The sequence below is a fragment of the Oenanthe melanoleuca genome, chromosome 15 (genome assembly GCF_029582105.1).
Source record: "Oenanthe melanoleuca isolate GR-GAL-2019-014 chromosome 15, OMel1.0, whole genome shotgun sequence".
Classification (NCBI taxonomy): Eukaryota; Metazoa; Chordata; class Aves; order Passeriformes; family Muscicapidae; genus Oenanthe; species Oenanthe melanoleuca.
Genome location: NC_079349.1, coordinates 10532421 through 10553334, shown reverse-complemented (window position 1 = coordinate 10553334; position 20914 = coordinate 10532421). Strand labels below are relative to the sequence as shown.

Genomic DNA, 20914 nt, shown 5'->3' with positions numbered 1-20914 from the left:
GTGTTTTTACACATATTCTTGTTCAGTTTAACTCAAGGAAATGATACTCCTCCTTCAGTGGAGGTCCCCATTGCAGACATCATTGTATAGATGTTCTTTTCACAATTTGAAAAACCTGGTTATACAATTTCAAAATCTTGCTCCTGGAGAGGATTCCTTGGCTGGTGGTCACATATATTTGGCAGCAAAAGCATGCTCTGCTTTTCATGACTGCTTGTTTTTTTCTTTCTTTGAGAAAGAAAGGAGGGAAGGTTCCCAGATCTTTTTTAATTTGTCAGGTTTAAAGCAAAACTCTCAACCCAATCTAAATGAACAAACCAGCCCTCCTAAATAACATAAGGAACATCAAAAAAGTATTTTGTGTGTGTGTGTTTAGATAAGACATAAAAATTGTGTATCCAGACTCCAGTGTGAAAAAAAGGCAGTGTTTCCTGTGACAAGAGTGTCAAAGACAATCAGTATGATTTTTGTATATTTATTTTGGTTCAGGCTACTTAATACTCAGAAGTGTCCAGTACAACTTATTTGAAGCTGTACTGGTTAATTTTTCTCCATTAACCACTGATTGCAAATTTGCTCCCAGATATCCTGTTTACTGTGGTTCCACCGGAGCTCTGGGGACATCAGGAGCTGAAAATATTTTTGAGGAATGTGGGTACTGTCCTGTGTTGATTTGGAATAATGCTGCTTTGAACGAGTCAAGTATTGTTATGTGTCCATGCAGGGACTGGAAGATGTGCTCCCATTCCTGCGAGGAAACAAGTGCTCCAAGCTGAATGTGAAATCTGGAAATCTTCCAGTGGCTGTAATTCCTAAACACTGTGGAACATGTAATTCTTTGTTCTGTTGGCAAACAGTCAGGTGAACCAATGGAGTAACTCAGAGAATGTTTTTAACAGAAAATATGCTTTTTTCAAGACTGTGTCTCCCGATGCCTTACTGGATAATTCAATTTCCTCTCAAAATGAGCTCAGAGGAGTGTTTGCACTCAGCAATTTACTTGGGAGCTCAGAATTTGGTTTTGCAGAGATAATTTAGGAAAACAGTTTCTGGAAAGGACAGAAGAAGTAATTGGGATTAAAAATTGTATGGGTAGAAGTACATACATACATAGTATATATATATGTACACACACATAAAATTCTACATATATATATGTATATACCGTATATTTATTTAATAGTGTGATATTTAATAGTGTGACAATGCTGTTCTGGGACCTCTGCCTGGTAAACAGCAGATTTGTTCTCTTGTTACAGTTTGAAATGCCTGCCTGAGCCCTAACAGAGTCTGTGTAGGAAAGTCTGGTTTTAGTGGGACACTTCATATTACAATATTTTATCCATCCTTGGGATAAATGTTGTATAAGTTTAACCCTACTATGATAAAGACTTATTTTAAAGGTAAGTATCTTGAAGTAAGCTTGAATATAACCAAGTAATTGAGTAAAAAATTACTTAAGTAATTTTTAATGTCTGTGCTATATAATTTTATGTTTTTTCTTTTTTTGTTTTGTTTCACTTTAGACTTGTTTTAAGTTTATTTTCTGACATAACTCAGAATTTCCATTAATTACTCATACTTAGCATACCTTATCTGCACATGACAATGAGGTGAAATTGTAAACTTTAGAAAACAAGCTATTCTTTAACGTTAGTGAAGCCATAGCAATCTGCTTGCTTTTCCTATGAATCACACTAAAGAATGGAATAGTGTTGAGATAAGTTTACAGCTGTGGGTGCCATGACTTCATACTTAAAATTATACCTTTAACTGTTACACTCAGACTTAACTTTGGCTTGGCAGCAAGCCTAATGGAGGCTCTTAAATATGTATATATCTTACACACATAAGGCAGCTGAAAGAGGCTTTTTAGTCATACCCTTGACCTGGAATCCAGGAAAGGAAAAAAGTAGTGTTGGTTTTACCTATGGAGTGAGTCCACCCCCCAGCCAAAATGAGTATTTGTGCAATTAACTATAATTGATCTTCACGTCTGTGGCAGTGCTCTTCTTTCATGTGCCCTAGGACTGTGCTCTGGAGTCCTTGAGTTAGATTTGTACTTTTAATAAATAATTCTACTGTGGCAGCTCACAAATGCCAGGTAGTAGAGCATCAGAAATGAATTGCTCTTAGCAATAAATTGCCCTAATCACTTGAGTTACCACACACACTTTTTAAGGAATCAAATATTAGAATGTTTTGAAAGCTTACAAAGCGAGTAACTTCAGGAAAATATTTTCCTCATGAGTGGCACATTCTTGCATGATCCAAGAAAGCCACAGGCATTGGGTCAGTGCAGCAGTGTGAAGGTGGATGTTGTTTTCTATGTGGAGTTAATAGCTCTAAAAATCTGGTGTGGGGCAGAGGAAGTGCAGAAATACCTTGCCTTGAGTTTGCCAACTATTTCTTGACATTCTGTTATTCTATTGCTAAGACAATCACTGATGGAATAAACACACTACAAAAGCTTTGAAATACATGAAACCCTTGGAGAAAGGGGAGTGAAAACCTTCTCCATGCTTGATTTTGACATTGAACACCAGATTTCTAGCAGAAGTTGATTGTTCAGATTTGGTTTGGTAGGGTTGGGTTTTTTTTGTGGTTTTTTGGGATTTTTCTGTTTCCCTTTGAAAGAGTTCCCATCAGAGATGGGAGCCTCACACTGAACATGTGCTCTTGGCAGGCTCTGAAAATGAATGATGAGTACAGAGTAGGGAGGGAGGGAGAGGGAGATGCTCTATCATCACTCTTCCTATGCTGATACCTCCTATAAGGAATTTTCTTTTGGAGAGAATTGGGATGCATGTGTTGTTGGGCATGGATTATTGTCACTTATCTTGTGAGGAGACAGTGGACATTTGATTATAAGGGTGGTATTTGAAATGCAGGTGAAGAGTACCATAGTGATTGGGTAATCATGGATTTAATGTGGACTGAAGAATATTTGAAATCTTGTGTGGTCACTTCTCAAGCAGCCACATCTTTCAGAAACTGAAATATGTGGGTGGATTCATGTGTGGATCCATTTTACCCCAGATGTGGCCAGCATGAAAAGCTCTCCATGAGTTTTGAAAAGGACTTTTATATATGACAAAAACTGTGGACTAGACTTGTAGTCAGAAAGACTTACATTACATGTCAAGAAAGTCCCTTAATTTCACCAGTTAGTATTTTAAACAGCAGATAAAGTAAACACCTGTCATGACTGATTGTCTCTCCCCAGAGTAAGATCAGTGAATTAAATTTTAAATTATCTCCTTACATTCCCAGTGTGAATTTGGGATTCTGTGATGTCTGCAAGTTGTAGATTTGGTCCCATTAAACATAGCAAAAGCTCTTCTATTTTAATCCATCTGTACTCAAGCCTATCTAGTATGCTCACCATTCTTTTATAGTCTTGTTTTCCTTAATCTTGTGAACTCTTGGATGTTTTGATCACTGATAAAGAAAAATACATGATGAAATGAAATCTCTTCATGTGAGCTTTAGTGAACTTAGTTCATCTGCTGCACTGTCCAAGTCATTGTGATTTATTTGCTGCTCTATTCTTTGCATTCTTGTATAGGTGCAGTAAATATGCAGGGAAGGTTTGTCTTGCTGCTGTTACAGCAGCTTTTGTTTGAAAATGATTCATGTCCAAGGCCTTTAGCGTGCATTGCTATGGAAACTTCAGGGCACGGGCTTCTCACTGCCCCCTTGGCAGAATTCTTCACAATAATTTCTCTTGTACCTGGAAGTTGGGAGTGGTATTTGCTGCTGAAACATCAGTGGGTTGAATTTTTAGGATCATACATTTAGTAGGCATCTTGTTCGAACAGAAAGAGATTTTTATTCCAAATACATAAAACTTCCCTGATATTTGAGCAATAATTTTGGGGTACTTAAGCTAATGCTGCCACTGCAGAGTCTTTTCTCTTTCTTTGATTTTGTATCCAGAGATGGGCTAGATAAGGAGTGTGAATCACTTGAGAAACTTTCCCATTTGTTCTTCATTATTATTCAGGCAGGCAAGTTCCTCAGTCTGGTTTTGTGTGCAATTGTGCAGATGGCTGTGCAGAGATGAGATGAAGAGCAGGTGATTGGAAAAGGTGAGAAGTTGCTTTTGTAATGACTGTGTTGGCTTGTGGTCATTTCAGGTTGCCCATGACAGGTAGGTTGTGTAGAAGGTCATGCTCTGCACTGTCATCTGGAGACACCTTTGGTTCCTAGTTTGGGTCTTCATTGAACAAAGCAAGTTCAGATCCTTACTGCTCAACAGAGAGGGCAGAAAGAATCACCAGACTTTGCCTAAGGGTTCCTTCTGCAGGTTTGAAGGACTGGTATCCAGAAACTGCTTATCTTTTGGTGATAAGGAAGAGCTGAAACATGAAAACCAGTGCTTATATTGACTGGATGATTTTCTTGAGTGGAAATGTAAAAGAAAAAAAACCAAAAAGAACATAATAGGAAAACAATAGGCAAATGGCAAAGACCTTGTAGGGTGAATGTCCACAAACACAGATGAGCTTGGACCTGCAGAGACAGGGGAAAAGAGCTTGACCTTCAGCTGCTGATTCAAAGAAAAGAGCTTGCAGATGTCTTCAGTGTAGCACCATTACTGTTGTTGTGGCAACTTTCAGTGCTGGTTACCATCTTCCCTAGCTGGGAATGAAGTGGGTCTCTGTTCCCTTGGGAATTCAGAAGTTATTCTTTATTTCCCAGAAGAGGGGAGAGTGCTGCTTGGAACGTCAGCCCTGAGTGGTGTGGTGTGCTTTGCATGGTTACTGGTTGGGAGTGGTGCTGTGTCCCAGGGCATCCCTGGAATTGTTCTGTAGGTAAAGGTCTATGGAGCACTCTGTGCCAGGCTGGAGAGCTCGCTGCTGCCATTGTTGTCTGGACAATGCTCTCACTGTAAGGCTCTAGGGTGGACACAGAATATGTTATGGAACAGTGCTTGCTGTGTCTCTGCCTTGGCATGCCTTAGCAGGCTCTGTGTTGTGAGCACTTGCCCATGGAGCTGCCAGAAATAGATTCCTAATAGCAGAGAATTTATGAAAATTGATCTCAACCATGTAAAGATGCAGGTTCAGGGTGAGAGATCTCAGATTGTAGAGAAAGAACAATTGGGAAGTCACCTCTCAGTAACTGACTGAGAAAATGGTCTTAAGGCACCAGTGTGCTTGGTTTTATTGAGTTCTAGGGTGTAATAATTAGTTACTTGTTACTTAAGAATCTGATAGCTTTATTAATAATAATTCTTAAACTAGCTTCCTTACATGGATGTTGGATTTCACATGTGGTAGTGCAAGAATCATGAAAAATGTGCTTCCTTGGGAAAACCAGTGTTGTCTTTGTATTTTGAGCAGTGCTCTGCACGTATGCTGAAGTGTGGAAATGAGTTGGGAGTTGTTCTTGTAACATGGCACACAGGTGAACTGCACTGAAGTCAGTATTCAAAGGAGCTTTATCCAGTATTAATTTTCAGAGTGAGGATGAAGAATAATATTTTCTTTGTAGATTGTCGTGTTATAAGTACTGAGAATTGCATCTAAAATCAGTATTTAAGTCAAAGGACAACTGTGCACAAGCTTGTTACAGGCATTTTTTTGTGCATAAGTTTCCATTACTTGTTCCAAGATTGAATAGTTTTACATAAATACCTTGTTTGAATGAAGGTGGTTTCATTTTTATGTGTGCAGTGGAAGGCTGGTTAAATGTGACTGCAACTTCTGAAAGTTGTCATTGGTGTGGGTTCTGGTTTTGGCTGATGCCATTTGAGAACATGGCACTGATGCTGTGTGGCTGTGAGTGTATATGAACTTGCTTATTTGAAATATGCCTACAGGAGAGTCCCGTTATGTGCATGTGGTCTGCAAGATACTGTCATTTTGAATAATATAAAAAACTTGAAAGTAATCTTACTTTTTCATTCTTTCATGTGTTATTTGCTTATTACCTCTAACCTAGATGAATGTGTTAGGAAGTATTTATTTGGGATCAAGGATTTTTAGTCTTTTAACAAACTGTCCATCCAGTCAGTGGTTAGGATTTTAGGAAGCAATTCTCATTTCAGGTCTTGTGCAATACCTTAATGTAGGGAAATGTAATGTTTAAAAGATATGAAATTTTATTACAATGAGATTCACTTTGGCATTGTAAAATTTTTCTTCAAGTTTGCTTGTGGGTTACTTGTGTTGGAAACTTTGGATGGAATCTGTACATGCCCAAGCTGCTCTCTTGGTTCAGTCTGTCACACTCTGTGTTTTGTCTTGTTCTCTGTCCAGCTGCCTCAGGAAGAAGGAAAGTGTGACTGTATCTCCCTGGCCTGTTTGCTGGAATATCAGTGAAATGCATTTCCCCAAACCATTATCCTGGTAGCAGCACTAAGCTTTTAGGTTGTCCTGTTATAAGATCTCTATGGGGAGCAGTCAGAAAACATCACTGGTCTGTGATGAGTTGCTAATTACTCTATTGCACTTCTCTTGTGCAGGACGGAAGGACTTTAATCTTCATTTCTGCCTTGCACAGAGTCAGCAGATTGCTGTCCTGAGCACCACTGCAGCTGAGCTGGGATGTGCTAGATCATTGTTTAACAAGGGTTTGCATTTCTTCAGTTTCTTTCATCAAACCACAGGCCTCTCAATTTTTATACAAGACTTATGGATTGTGCACAGGGCTGATCCATGGTCCATATATCATCTCTACTTTACCTGTTTTATGAATCTTTTTGACATTTACAGCGCTGTTTTGACTAATGTTTAAAATTATGACAAAATGGCATTTTAATTTTCATAGCCTCCAGTGCTGTCACTGAATAAAGGATTATGTAGAAAACATTGTTTACCTCAGAAGTATTTGCCAATTTATGAAGATAAAATTTTATGAACATAAGTTAATAAAATTCAGTGCATAACCCTGGCCATGCTTAATCCATTCTGAAATTCCATTCATTTTGTTTTTCTCATAGATGTGGAGTTTCTGAGTATTCTTTTAATAGACAAGTTCCACTGTTTATTCTCAAATCCAAGCAATACAAAGCTTTCCTTTCCCTCTGTGGAAGGCTGGATGAGGGAATGCTTCCCTCTGAAATCAGAGTTAGAAGCAGGACATGAACCCAGTGTGATTGTCCTCAGGCTGTTTCCTTTGGTGTGAGTTTAGCTGTAACCATGGCATGAAAGTAATGTGCTGTGCACTATATTGTGTATAACCTGAGCATTTATATGTGCACTGATTGTAAGTGCTGAGTTATTATGTTTTTGTTTGCAATTCACTGTATTGATCTTCATGGATGCTTTTTAGGCCTCTGTTCAGCAGCCTGGCAACTAAAGGTCATATATACAAAAAAAAATTTGATACTTAAAGCTTAAGATTGTCTTTATGTGTTGGCCAACATTATGAGCAAATACGATACCTGTTTTTCACTTTTAGTGTGGAGATATGTGGTAATTAACCAAAGCAGTTTCTAATTTCTTAAGAGCTTATTGCACAAGTATATAATTTCATCTAAAAGAGGCAGTCTATTTGTCACCGATGTTTAATATTGAATTTCTGTAGTAGAAGATTCACATTTGTGTTTATATATTAAAAGAAAGTATTTTAAATTGTGTGTCTAGTGGTTTGGTAATTATCTCTAAATTGCTTTTGAATTGGGAATGGGATGAATGTTTCTTAAACTGTCTCATATCTTCAGTTTTTATTTGCTCAGTGATACTTAATTTGGAACAATCATGTAATTCAATTATCTTTGTTCCATATCCGTAGCCTTGCTGAAATTAGGCTTTTTGGTTGGTTTCAGAAATACTCAGTTATGTCTTTTATAGGATAAGATTAATGCAATTAACATTGAGTATTATTCTTGTTATTTTCCATTACTTTAGCACAAGTTAAGGAAAAGCTGTTGGGAATGGCAGAGTGACTCCCAGACCTCTCCTTGCCTGCTGTGCCCAGAGCACACTGCCCTCTCCTGCATTAATGTTCATATCTCCATGCTTTAAACAGTGTATTACATTAGGAGATCCATCTGACAAAGCTGGGTTTAAGCTTCCTGCTGAAATGTCTACCAGTAATCCTGCATTGAGTGATCTGCAAGGTGGAGTAGGGATGTGATTGTGTGTGGTTTAAAAAATGCACGTTGCATCTTGTTGTGGGGTTTGGGCTTCGGTTTTTGGGAGGTTTCTTTTGTTTGTTTGGGGTTTTTCACCCCAACTAAGTGAGCCTTAACTGCCATATTGCCACTTTGAAGATGTAAGAAGTATTATGGAAAACAGGTTACTGTTACTGATGTGCTGGTATTGCAGTAGCTGCAATTGAAGCAATTCTAATGAGTTTGAGGGGAAAAAACTCTGAATCTGGTGAGTTCAGAATAAATTACCACAAGGCTTTTGAGTTGTCCTTTGGTGGTTGTACAGGTTTTTCATGCTGCAGCCTTGAATATAATAAGTTAATTCACAAGCTACAGGTTTTGTGTTCTAGATGAGACAAGAATTTCAGAGGGAGCTGCCATAATTTGTCGTCTAATTCTCTATTTGTATTGAAATAAGAAAAAGAATTAGCAAATGGCACTGGAGAAATGGACATTCACAATGAAAAACCTGTTTTCTTTTTCCTACTTCCAGGGCATATTCCCTTGTGGATTCCAGTCAAGTGTCCACCTTCCTGATTTCTATTCTCCTCATAGTCTACGGCAGTTTCAGGTAAGATTCGTTTTTTAAGGTTCTGCAGAGTTTTTATTTTTCAAGTAAAAATACTGCAAGTGACTGAATACAGTTTATGCCTATTTGTTTCATTGTATCTGTGTCAGACACGGCCAACATAAAAAAATTATTTGCTTCTGTGAAGGAAATGGAAAAGGAAGAAATAGTAGTGAGCTGGGGTTTGTGAAAGATGTAATTGTTTGTCACAGTACAAGCACATATAAGATAACTTAAAAGCTGTCCTTGAGGACAGCTCTGTAAAATCGTGTTTTAGAGAGTAGAAAAGGATTGTTGAGACAGATAGAAGGTAATGTTCTCTCAACAGCAGAATTTTCTATGCATTAGCCAGTGGTGGTGGATTGAGAAGGCCTCCTGTGATTTCAAACCTGTCCTGTAGAACAGCGATCCCCTGCTGTTTGCTCAGTGTCAGTAACAGCTTCATAGAGAGGTGGGAAACACTTCAGTGTTGAATTCCAGCAAAGCATCTGAGAACTGCTGCAGGATGAGTTTGAGTCAAATCAAATTTGCCTCATTTTAGGAGACTTGAGTGTAGTTTAGAAAAATGCAGTTATCCTTTTAGACTTGCATGCTGTATTATACAGTTTGTTTGACTGTAGTGGTATCTGAGGAATGAGCCTCATACTGACATATTAAAACAAAATAATCACAATATGAAAGTATTATTTTTTTTAACTTAAATACAGCATGTTTTTCTTTCTGCTTCTTGAAGAACATTGCTTCATTTCACAGCTCTGTGATAAAAGGCCTTACACTCACTACAGAGTCTCTGAACTGCTGTGAGTATTCCTGAAACAGATGATAGCTGTGCTTATCCATATGATGTAAGCTGCAGCTGTTTTTGGATAAGAGGTTTTATAGCACTACTGTAAGTTAATAAAGTCATATAATGAAAGAGCCAGGTTTTTTGCAAGAGCTGTCTGTTGTTGTTAGTAAGTGTTAGGTAACAGCACTGCTGGTGAAATTAAAATAGAATGTTTTAGGAAAACAAAATCTAGAGATGATCAGAATAAGAAAGTAATCAAAGGTTGTATTTGTTTAGCCTTTTCTTCAAGTTTTGAGTCAGATTAGCATATAGTTGAGGGTCTGATTACATTTTTAACTATTTGAATTTATGCAATTGTGTAAAAATGAACGATGCATCTGTCTGCAAGAGGCCACAGCATTTATTAAAATTCAATTATGAAAATGTAGTGCAACATAAAACAGCAGGAGTGTGTGAACTTAAATTGCTTGTCTTTCTTGGAGCTCCTTGCAGTTCAGAATTTTCCTGTTATTTGCCATCCTATTCCTATTGGTACCTACACATGCTCTTAGCATTTTGTCCTGTAGTTTACATTTAAAACCACTCACCTAACCTCCAGAGCAATCAGACTCACTGGGTTGGGTGGAGTAGTGGGATGGTGATGGATACAAATCCATTGAGGATGTCCTGTTTTAGTCTTTTGCCTTTGGGTGTATCCTGAAGACCCCACAATGTGAGTAGCAGACCAAAATAGGGTCCCAGAGTTTTAAAATTACTTTCCTAATTAATCTTCTATATGTGGTTTCTTTAGCAGGTGTCTGAGCTGAAGCCCACAGTTATGTTGGGGACTTGGACAAACTCTGATTCTCTTTGATCGGAGGATGAGGTCAAAAGCATTTGTTAACACCACTGCACAATTTTCTGTAAAAAAAGAGGTCTGAAGTACAATTAAATTATTTAAGAAATTGAAGTGTGGTAGTAAGTTACAAAATTATATTCATCTGGAAATTTTTAAGGTAGTAAAATGAAAACTGGCAAAGCAGATGAATTTTCTTAGAAAACTGATGTGCTGGAAAGATGAAAGTTATGGCTTAGGGTGCTCATTCTTATCTGTCAGCAGTGCTATGTTCATCTGGATTTGAGTGCTCGTCTCCTGCAGAGCTGTTGTAAGACAAAAAGAAAATAGCACTCCTTAGTTAACCTTTGTGTTGCAAAAGGTGGCTTTGGTTTCTGATTTTCAACTGAAAAGAAGCAGGTAGAGTTATTGCAATATTTCTGGCAAGTGGCTGAAACAGAAGTGGAGTAATAGGATCAGCAGGAATCAGGTGGGTGAGTCATTGGGATAAAATCCACGTGTGCCATGGATCCAATCTAAGGCAGGTGGTGTCAGGGGAACAAAGGAAAGCCTTGGTCCAGTGTCCTCTTTAATAGAAGTAGCATTTGTCCAAAACAAATGAAAAAATCCCAAACCCCCAGTGTAGTCAGAAGAATGTCTAATAAATCTGGTTCTGGCTTTACAGAACCAGAACAAAGTGCAGTGGCAGAGTTGAGTTCCCCTTCTCTGACTATGCATGAACAAGCATTTCCTGCCTACGTTTGTGCAGGATCAGGAGTTTTAGCTTCCAGCCCTTCTGAACGTCTCTCTCATGCACATTCTGACTGCTCTCAATCCTTGAACTTGACATACTTTTATTATTGGCTGCCAAAGGGGCAAGTCTAATCCTTTAAACCATTATGAGCTGTAAACTGGAGCATGCAAGTAGATGTGTTAGTTGTGGATTTTTAAAGAGGTGAGCTCAGTTTGCAACAGGTTGTCTGAGGGCAAGACAGCCACCTATTCTTGTCCAAATGTTTCTCTGTGACTTAAATGTTGGGGCTACTTTTGCAGGTGACAGATAAATCTTTTTCTATCCTATCACCTCCCCAGACATGGGCTCTCAGCTTATGTAAAGCCAGACTTAACCCAGAATCTACCTGTTCAAATACCTGCTTTTGAACCAAGCCATGAAGTGTGGGATGACCCTGGGTCCTTCTGTCTCTAGGCTCTGGGTATCCAAAGAGTGGGTGTGAATAGACAGTAGCTCACATGGTGAGCCCAGAGTGTCCTGTGAACATGGTGTGCTGAGGGTTGGCTTTCCAGTGTGGCATTCCCAGGCTCCCAGAGCTCTTGGGTGGGAGGCTGTCCTCACTGATAGAGCAAGAGGGAACTTCTCAATAAATTGCCTCTATCTATAGATAGATCCTTGTGTTCCTGTTTTCTCCACTGTTTGATAAGAACATCTCCTGCAGGGTTTTCCTGAGGCATTTCTGCAGTGGAGTGATCCGTAGTTGAATCTGAACTTTGCAGACCGTGTCCTGCCAGCAGCTCACTCATTCCTTTGGCCTCAGCAGAGCCCTCCGGAGGGGCTCCCTGCGGGAGGGTGACTTTGCTTTGAAACCCTGCGCTGGAAATGCAACCAGCTGGAGCTCTGAGGACCCACTGAAGAAACAATGGAGTAGTTCAGTGCCCCAGGGGGGAAGCTGACTCAGCGTTCCCTTTGGGAGCCCAGTAGAAACTTGAACAAAACAGCGAATGTTTCCCAGCTTGCCATTTCTCTAGAGCCCTGTAGTTTTGAGTTTATCTTGTTTTACAGTATGCTTTTTAACTTTCTTGGAAGGTGTTTTAGTGAGTGAGCACTTCTTAATTTTTTTATGATGTTAGTGATAATTTGTAGCAGAGAGAAGAGCCATATCATAACAGTTGGAGATTATTGAGAGGTTGGCTTGGAAGAGCAGCTGTGTTGTTAAGTGAAAGTAATTTCCTAATTTATGCTTACTTTGGAGGCAGGGATATTTATAGGTAATAATAATTGCTGACACTATGGCAGGAAAAGAGAGGGGCTGAGGTTGTTTATGAGCAGTAGATCTAATAGCTTTTCTTTCCAGTTTTCTCTGCTGATAGCAATCCCTTAAGTTATGAGTTGCCCGATGCCACTGGGAGAAAGATGGTGTGAGGTTCTTGCTAAACTGTGCTAATTCAGAGGGGAACAAAACACTGTCCTGAGAAAAGAATTATTTTGTTTGCCTGAATCTTGGGCCAAGTCCTGGAGGGCTGTCAGCCTTCTCCCAGATTTTTATAGCTTGAGAGGAAAATTATAAAGCAACAATGCATAATGGGGAGAAAGGGAGTGTGAGCAAAGGATGGAGGCACTCCAAACAAAGGGCAGAGCAAAGAGATCTTTAGACGAACAAGCTAAGAACAACAGATTAATTTGTTAGAATTTTAGTGTTCTCCATTGCCTCTTTGTATTTTCCGTAACTCTTTAGCTGATGATCCATGATCTCTGTAGAAGCACTGTGGGTCTGAGGTAGGAGCTTCCTCATGTTTTGCCTGAGACCAAAAGCTGCTTTAATCTCCTAACACTATTGGGGAGCACTTGCTTAACAGAAGCAAAGGAAACAAACCAGTTCTGTGGTGGAAGAGCCTTTTTCTTGGTTTTGTTTTGTGGAATGAAGCTACTCAACCCCTCTGTCTTTAATAAACCATGTGTGTCTTGATCCTATAGACCTGATTGTGCCTAATTCCAGGTTCTGGCACTGCAGCACAGGCTTGCTCACCTGTGCATTGCAGTAGATGATCAGTGCACTGCAACAAAATACTTGTGACACCTCTAGAACAATTTAGAAGACCATGGTGTATTTTTACTGGTCTGCTAAATGAATAGAATTTGTTTACTTTGTGTAACTCAGTTAAACTAAATTTGAAAAGAAGTTTAAGGCCTGTTGACCTGGAAGTTTATTGAAATATTTGGATACAAGGAGCTGTATAGTGGGAGATGCTCAGTGCTTCTGGTGGTTCTTCATAGCTTGTTTGAATAAATCAATATGCAGTTAAATTGTGGATACCATACATGCTACAGAATGAGAAACTGGTAAACTTGACTGCTGGTATTCTTGTTAAAAAGCACGTTGAATTTAACAACAGAAATTATTGCTGGTCAAAACAGACCTTAAGTGAAATTCCCCCTTTCCAGAAAGTTATGCCAAACATGTTAGAATATAATTTGGAAGTTGTATCAAAGTGAAGGTCTGTAGAAAAAGGAGTAGAATACTTTGCAAAATTGGAACTTTTGAAAAGCATTTATATCAACATGAAAAGATGAATCAATAAGAACTGAGCTGGGTACTCAGGGGACTGTTGTCAGCTTCTGTGGATTAATAAAACTGTATCAATTTGTACTATTTATTCAGAGCTTCCTCTTGTCATCTGTTCTGTATGCATGTAAAACATATATCTGGTTGTTTTCTAGGCTTTGCTGGATTTTTTCAGTGAAGTAAGACCTTACATTAAGTAGACACTTAAAATCTAGTTTGGGTCATTCATAACTACATCTCGAGAAAGGAAATATTATTGCATTAAAAATGAAACCTGATAGTCAAATTTGAATGAAAAGGAACAAAAATGAGAACTTGGAAAGAGTCCAAATTCTCAAGAGAATTGAAATGTTTATTGTGCTTCCATCGTGTTCTGCATTTCCCAGAAATCAGGTAGCAAGAAACAGCAGCCCAGATATTTAACACTCCCCAGTGCAGACAATGTGGTGACTGATCTCACTGTCAGAATCTGGGATGTGGGTGGGGCCTCATGTGGAACTGAGCACTTCAGTTATTTTCATTTCCCACTGTGTCTGGTGGTGTTTCTAATAACCAGCATTACAGGGCTCTTGCAGGGGGAGGGTGCTGTGGCAGTGAGAATGAGACTGCAGCTGATGAGCCTAAGCAGGAGTTTGGAACTCATCTGTCACCTTTGCTTTGTTCTCTGCAGGTCTCTGAACATGGACTTTGAGAATCAAGACAAAGAGAAAGACAACAGTAGCACCGCTGGGTCTTTTAATGGCAACAGCACCAATAACAGTAAGGGTCAGCTTTACTCCTTACCCTTTTTGCTTCACCTCAGTGCTGCACCTCCTGCCTCAACTGTGTATGTGTCTGAGCTGCTGCACTGCAGCTTCACCTGGTCCCAGGCTGTGTCTGGGCACTCCCCACTCGCTGTGCTCTGACACTGCTGTCCTCATGTGGGTCCCACCCATGGAAGCTGAATTTAAAACATCAACGTTACATTTCCATAGTGCATAAAAATTGCACATGACACAGTTTGTCAGGTTTGACTGGAAATGGAAACAGCTTTACTTTTAAAAAAGCCACCTCAGAGTTAGAAGGGAGTGTAATTCCTTTTTGTCTGGAGATCATCGCTGTGCCGTGTTGGCCTGTCTGTGAGCAGGGAGCGATCACGGGGCGTGCTGGCGAGTTTCTGAGGAGGATTCACCTTATCAGCAGGGAAACTGAAGAGAGTTCACATGGCTCTGGGCAACTCATTTATAATGGACAACAAAATGTGTGTCTGCACACTGTCTATTCAGAGTGGGATTACCATGTCAGCTCCTAGGTGGTGTCTGTCCCTTCTGAAATCTATAAATAGATTGCAGGCATCTTGGCCATCTGACATGCACAGATTTGCAGGTAGAAATATGGAACCAATCAGTTAGAGTGGAACATAGCCTGCACAGTGCATTGTAAATTCATACTTGAGTTTAACTTAAGGCAATTTATATTGCCATATTTTGAGAAAAGGCTCTAGAATGAAATAGTTTCCTAGGGTATAGAAGGCAGGAGTGAAAAGCCCTGTGCATGAAACCCTGAATGCTTAACTTGTTTTGTTTAAAGCAAGAAGTATAGCTTTAAAATGATAAATGAAATAACATATGTTGTATGTGTCCCTTGCTGGTTTTGTCTTTTCTAATGTAGACTCTTGGAATTTAAATGGTTCTCAGAGCACTGCTTCTGTTGGCAGCACAGAGCAAAGACATTGCTGTGCTTGTTGATACAGCAATGAGCAGTTGAGGCTTTTGGCATCTGGCAAGGAAGAGAAGACAGTCTGGGGCTGAGGAATAAGCACATTAAGGGGATTAGCTGTCAAAATGATCAGAAATGAAAGGAAGAACTCTGACATTTAATGCTGCAGGCACTAATTCCCAGATGCCAAGGTGGTGCGTAGTGTGTCATTTCTGGGTTTTTGTTTTGTTTGGTTCTTCCCTTGGGAAGTTGAAGGGCATGTGAATAAATGTGCTTTCTCAGAGCAGGAAGGGACAGATCTAAGTCACAGATCAGAATTTTTGTGTCTTCACACTGTCATCACTGGACTATCTACATTGCACTTTACCTTAATGTACCAGACCTCAGCAATGTAGAAATCCCAAGTGACTGAATTCTTCTACTTTTTATTTTTAAAATTTATTGTGCTACTTATGTGTAAAAGTAATAGATTATGACATGAACCAATGAATGACATGACCATGTACAAGTGTCATGACTTCCATACTTTTTGTTCAGCTTTCTTTTTTGAAAATGGTTGAATATTTATAACAGTTGTAGTGAGTGTAACTGTGTTGTACAGGTAACCTGTTATTTATAGGACTTGTCACTCTTGATAGGAAAAAATAAAATAAGACACATTCTCACACAAGCACAGACACACAATCTGTGTGTATATTTACTTGCCTGGGTATGCCTCACAGCCCTAAAGGCTTATCCTTCAAATCCTAGCATTGGTAAAACCCCCTTCATAGACCTATGTTTAATTATTTTGGGATAACAGAGTTGATGTCAAGCTGGTTCTACATCTCTTCTAGGTCTTAATCTTGTATTATTTTCCATTGGTCACTTACCAAGTGAATACTTCAGATGTTTCCTATTGTTACTTTGGTGCTCTACAAGAAGAAGTGTGTCTTGTATTTTTGATTGGGTTGCTGCTTATGGCTTCTTCCCCTCCACCCCCCAGGGATCAAATGTAAATATAGCTAGAGAGACTGATTGAGTCTTGGAATTTGTGGAGTTAGGTGGGCTTCTCAATTTTGCTGGTAATTCGGAAAACTCAGAAATACAGTAAAAGTTGTCCTGTGCCATGATTAATATCTCTGGTAGTCACACTGCATGGGTGAGGTGAAGGGAATACTAAGAATAAAATAATTCAGTATCTCTGCCCTGTTTAAAATTACTGCCAGCTATGGAATGTGAGCCTGGATTCGTGTTGGTTTTTAGCCAAAAGGCAATTACAGTGCACTTCACTGAACTGGTGGTTTCATAAACAGGTAAATGACTTTTTTTGAAAAAAAAATGGTATTTTTTGAAAACTGCTCTTTATTGTTAGGCTTGATATTATCTCATGATTGCAGCCTGTAATGAAATTTAAGAGCTTGGTGGCCTTCACCCAGGTGGAATTTGAAGCTGTGGCGCCCTTTGCGTGAGCTGGGTCAGCCTAACACTGGTCAGGCTTTTCACCTTGTGTTCAGAGTTTAAGCAAACCTTACATATACTCTGTTCAACACATTTCTGTGTCTCCGTGTAAAGTGATTCTAATCCCTAAATAATGTTAATTTTCATAACTTGTCATGTGTTCTATCCATGCACAAGATCAAACTGAGCTCTCATTCTGTGTTCTGCTGTTGCAGCGCTTGCTCAGCTGGGTGTTCCTTCACAGGCAGCTGTGCTGGGCTCGGGCAGCACCGAGCCAGAGCCTGCTGCAGCAGCCCTGGGAGGGAATGTGCTGCCAGAGCCCTGCCTGTGCTGGCCAGGGCCTGTGTCCCTTTGTGGCACCACACATGAGCTCAGTGTCCCCTCTCTCCTGCAGGTATTCAAACCATCGATTCCACCCAGGCGTTGTTCCTGCCCATTGGAGCGTCCGTGTCTCTCCTAGTTATGTTCTTCTTCTTCGACTCAGTTCAAGTTGTCTTTACAATATGCACAGCAGGTGACTGAGTTTCTTCTCTTTATAAGACTTGGAATAGAGCAGAAAGTATTGATGTAATTAAATATTGTTGGTAAGAATTATAATGCCTGTCACAGTACATTAAAAAAAAGAATTGTCAGGTTTCACAGTTGTGTTTTCATGTCTGTGTAGCTATAAATAAAGTGACAAGTATTATTTGAGAAGTATTTTCCACTTAGGGATGTGCTAAACCTGCTGAACTATAAATTGCCAAAGGTCCAAATATGCCCAGGTGTGTTATTTTGCATGAAGTTCACTTGTGTATACATCAGTGCTCAGAACTGTACATGGTATTTCATAATTCAGGTACTTCATGGGAAATAACTTTGGGGCTCCTGTCCAAAGACTGACTTCCTACTTTACTTTTGGTTTTGCTTTCATGTTTTCTGTTTCTGGTCTCACTAAATTTGAATATTAGTCTTTTGCACTGCTTGAATTTAGAACAAAATTGAAACATACCTACAAATAAATTGCAGATCCTCCAGTCTTATTTAGCATTTACATTTTGTCTTTTCAATAAATGCCAGGGCATTGCTTTTTGGAAAATTCTGGCCTTTTGATCTTTTTGCAGTTCTTCAAGACAGCAGCTGCAGTTGAGAGTAGTAAGATTCTTCCTACTGCTCCAGACACACAGCAGCTTCTAAAAGTTGTATTCAGTGCTCATACTGAGTGTGTAAAGATTTTTAACTCCTAAATACCTCTCCTACTTCATTGCAGGCTTTTCCCTTATAATTTAACTCCTGAGCTGTGCCAGCCTCTTAAACAAGAATGATGTTGATGGGTGAAAACTACATCTCTAGTCTTGAGACTCCTGTCTGACTTTACAACCTTTAGAGGCCTGTTGAATTCTGCTTTTATAACTTTGACTTATGATGCATACATTCTTTCCTATTAAAAAATACTTCAGATGGATTCTACTGTATGCTAGATATCAGGGAAATATATACACATAAATACAAAAGCTATTACAAGGAAAGATTTATGACAGAAGAGGAATTTTAATTTTTTGGGGTTATTGGCCCATTTATTTTTTAAATGACCTTGGGATTTGTAACTTTATTTTTAACATTTCTGTGTGTAACTGGAGGATCCTCTGTCCCTTGGGGCTTGTTTCAGGTCTCAGGGGACTGAGGGTCAGTGCTCTTGGGTATCTTTATTCTTGAGCCTGGTTTTGTGGTTGTTTGTGCTTTTCCTTGGGCTTGTATCAGAGGTTGCCATCAAGCCCAGAACCTCTGAAATACAAAGCTTCCTCAGAGGCTGTACAGCAGGATGGGGACACTGCTGCAGCTGCAAACCTGGGGCTGTGCAACTCAGTCCCTCTTTCTCTTGAGAGGGACATACCAAGCTCAAGTCATGCTGTTTTACATCTTCTGTAGCTAGTAGGGGCTGATGTGGGGGACTGCTAAATTACAGCTGATGTCTGGTTTCTTAAACCCCTCTCAAATATTCCTCATACAGAGATTTGCCTTTCAGGGAAGAGTTAGGAGCAAGCATAGGCGCAGCAAGCAGCCAAGGCCAAGACCCAGCGCTGGGCGGAGGGCAGAGCCCCGGAGCTGGCATTGCCTGCAGGCAGGAGTTAAGCCAAGGGATTGCCGAGTGAAGCCTCGGGATTGAGGCTGGGGGGACGGGAGGCGTGGGGCTGGGAGCCTGAACAGTCAGGAGTGACCTGGGAGCGCTCCACGTGCCTCTGCATTGGAGTCATTGCAGCTGAACTCCCGCTCTGAGCTAGAGGTGCAGGGCTCCCTGCGGGGCAGAGCTGGAGGGAGGAAAGGGGAGGAGACATTCCAAAGGCAAAGAGGGCCGAGCCTGTGCTGCAGGGTCGGGAGCAGGGAGGGCAGGCAGGGGCACAGGGTTTCTGGGCAGTGTTTTTGCCAAACACCTCCAGAGGGGTTCTTAGTTCAGTTTGTGCGGAGTTGCCACACTCTTTGTTCTTTCCCTACCGCTCCTCGTTTTCTTCCCCTCTCTGAAATATTGACAGAACTGTGGGTTTTCATGGTGCTGTTTGTATGCAGGCACTTCTTAAATTTTCATTTTAGATTATTTAAGTTCTCCTTTTTTTTCTTTTGTTTTGTTTCAAATCTTTCTCCCACCAGAAGGGAAAGATGTGGTTTGACCAAACGAATTTTTCTCTGGTTGGCTTAAACTGTGTAGAGAATGACTTAAACTGTAAGATAATGTTTGATTCTTTCCCATCATTTTCATTGAGAAGAAAAATCCCTTTTAAAAACCAGCAACAAAAAAATTTTAAAGGAATAAATAGAGGACAGCACAAAGATCTGAATTGCAGCATGCAAGAAATTCCAGGAGACTTCCATTTTCATTGCAGTCTGTTCTTGCTACACAGTTTTGGATGTGTGCTGCTGACATGTCTGTGTCTCCACGCCCTCAGGCTCCAGCCTTTTAAACAGTCCTTTAAAAAAACTGGAAGAAAAAATAATTATAAATACCAGCAGTTACTAAACGTTTTTACAAATGTGTGGGTGGGATAAGTATGCTGCTTGAAAAAGAAAATATTTATGGAAATAGTCTGTTTGGATACTTATGTATTTTTATCATTCTGTTTTCAACAACTTAAAAGCACTTTGTATTTTTAAAAAGTGAGGTTGCCAGCTACTGGCTATAAGTTATTTGAAGTTGTACTGTATTATAGTAATGAATAAAGAGTTTTGAGTGATATGGGGGAAAAAATTACTATCTGAGTTAAAAAGTGGAAAAAAACCCTTATTATGCTGAGTTTAGTCTGTGTCATGTGTTGAAAAATTGTAAGAAAATCTCACAAGCAGTTTGTAGTAGATTTTTTTTACCTCAGAATATGTGAAAACTGTTTTTCTTGTTGACATGATCATAAATAGATTTAAGACTTTTTTTTAAGGTTTGGAGATGGGTTGTTGCATTCCTTTGAGAGCTTTCATTTTATTTCAGTCTGAAGGCTCACTGTTGTGCAGAAAACCTCAGAGCTTTGAGCTGCTCATGCTGGAATAATACTGAGCATATGATAATAGGACATTGTTGCAAGAGCTTTTTCAAATTGGAGAAGCCTGTTTGTGTACTGGAGAAATTAGGTCTGAATGTCCTAATATTACCTTTTCTTCTTTTCATAGTCCTTGCAACAATAGCTTTTGCTTTTCTTCTGCTCCCGATGTGCCAGTACTTAACACGGCCTTGCTCACCTCAAAACAAGTAAGGACTTGAGCAATCCTTTGCTCTTCTTCTTGTGTGTTGTATTTCTTTCTTTTAATAAGAATTCTTTAATAAGCATTAGCCTCAGGGCTGATGTTTGTCCATGTATTTTGTGCCAACATCATGTTTCCACATGAAAGTAGGAAGCACAATTTCTGCAAGTCACTCACACTTGCCAGCTTGGGAAATGCAATAGCATTAAAGGGGACGAGATTTCCCAACAGTGATTTTTAATAAGCTTGGCTTCTTTTGGCTGATATTTTAGAGTTTGGGATTTGGCATTGGATTTTAATGCTTGTTAACACTGGACTCTGGATTTTAATGCTGGCTCTTTCAGAGACTGTAGTTAAACCAGTGGAAATTACAGTTGTTAATGTCATATTTTGAAACTAATTTTATTTTTGAACCTTGTGATTGGAGTTCATGTTGCTAAAAGCACTATCTTAGGTGGTGCTAGGAATGGTGGCAATTTCAAGAGAGGTGCCAAGATTT

General features: G+C 39.6%; 1 protein-coding gene across 2 annotated transcripts in view; it reads left to right on the top strand.

Moving 5' to 3' along the window:
* The window catches only part of SPPL3 (signal peptide peptidase like 3), a 56210-nt gene that overhangs the window by 24104 nt on the left and 11192 nt on the right, over positions 1 to 20914 (top strand). Inside the window, exons 2-5 of one of the 2 annotated variants that reach the window (XM_056504579.1) lie at positions 8598 to 8675; positions 14243 to 14337; positions 17105 to 17224; positions 20344 to 20422. In XM_056504579.1, coding sequence (XP_056360554.1) covers positions 8598 to 8675; positions 14243 to 14337; positions 17105 to 17224; positions 20344 to 20422 — 372 coding nt within the window. The remainder of the gene's footprint in view (positions 1 to 8597; positions 8676 to 14242; positions 14338 to 17104; positions 17225 to 20343; positions 20423 to 20914) is intronic. The other variant, XM_056504578.1, reaches the window with a different exon arrangement.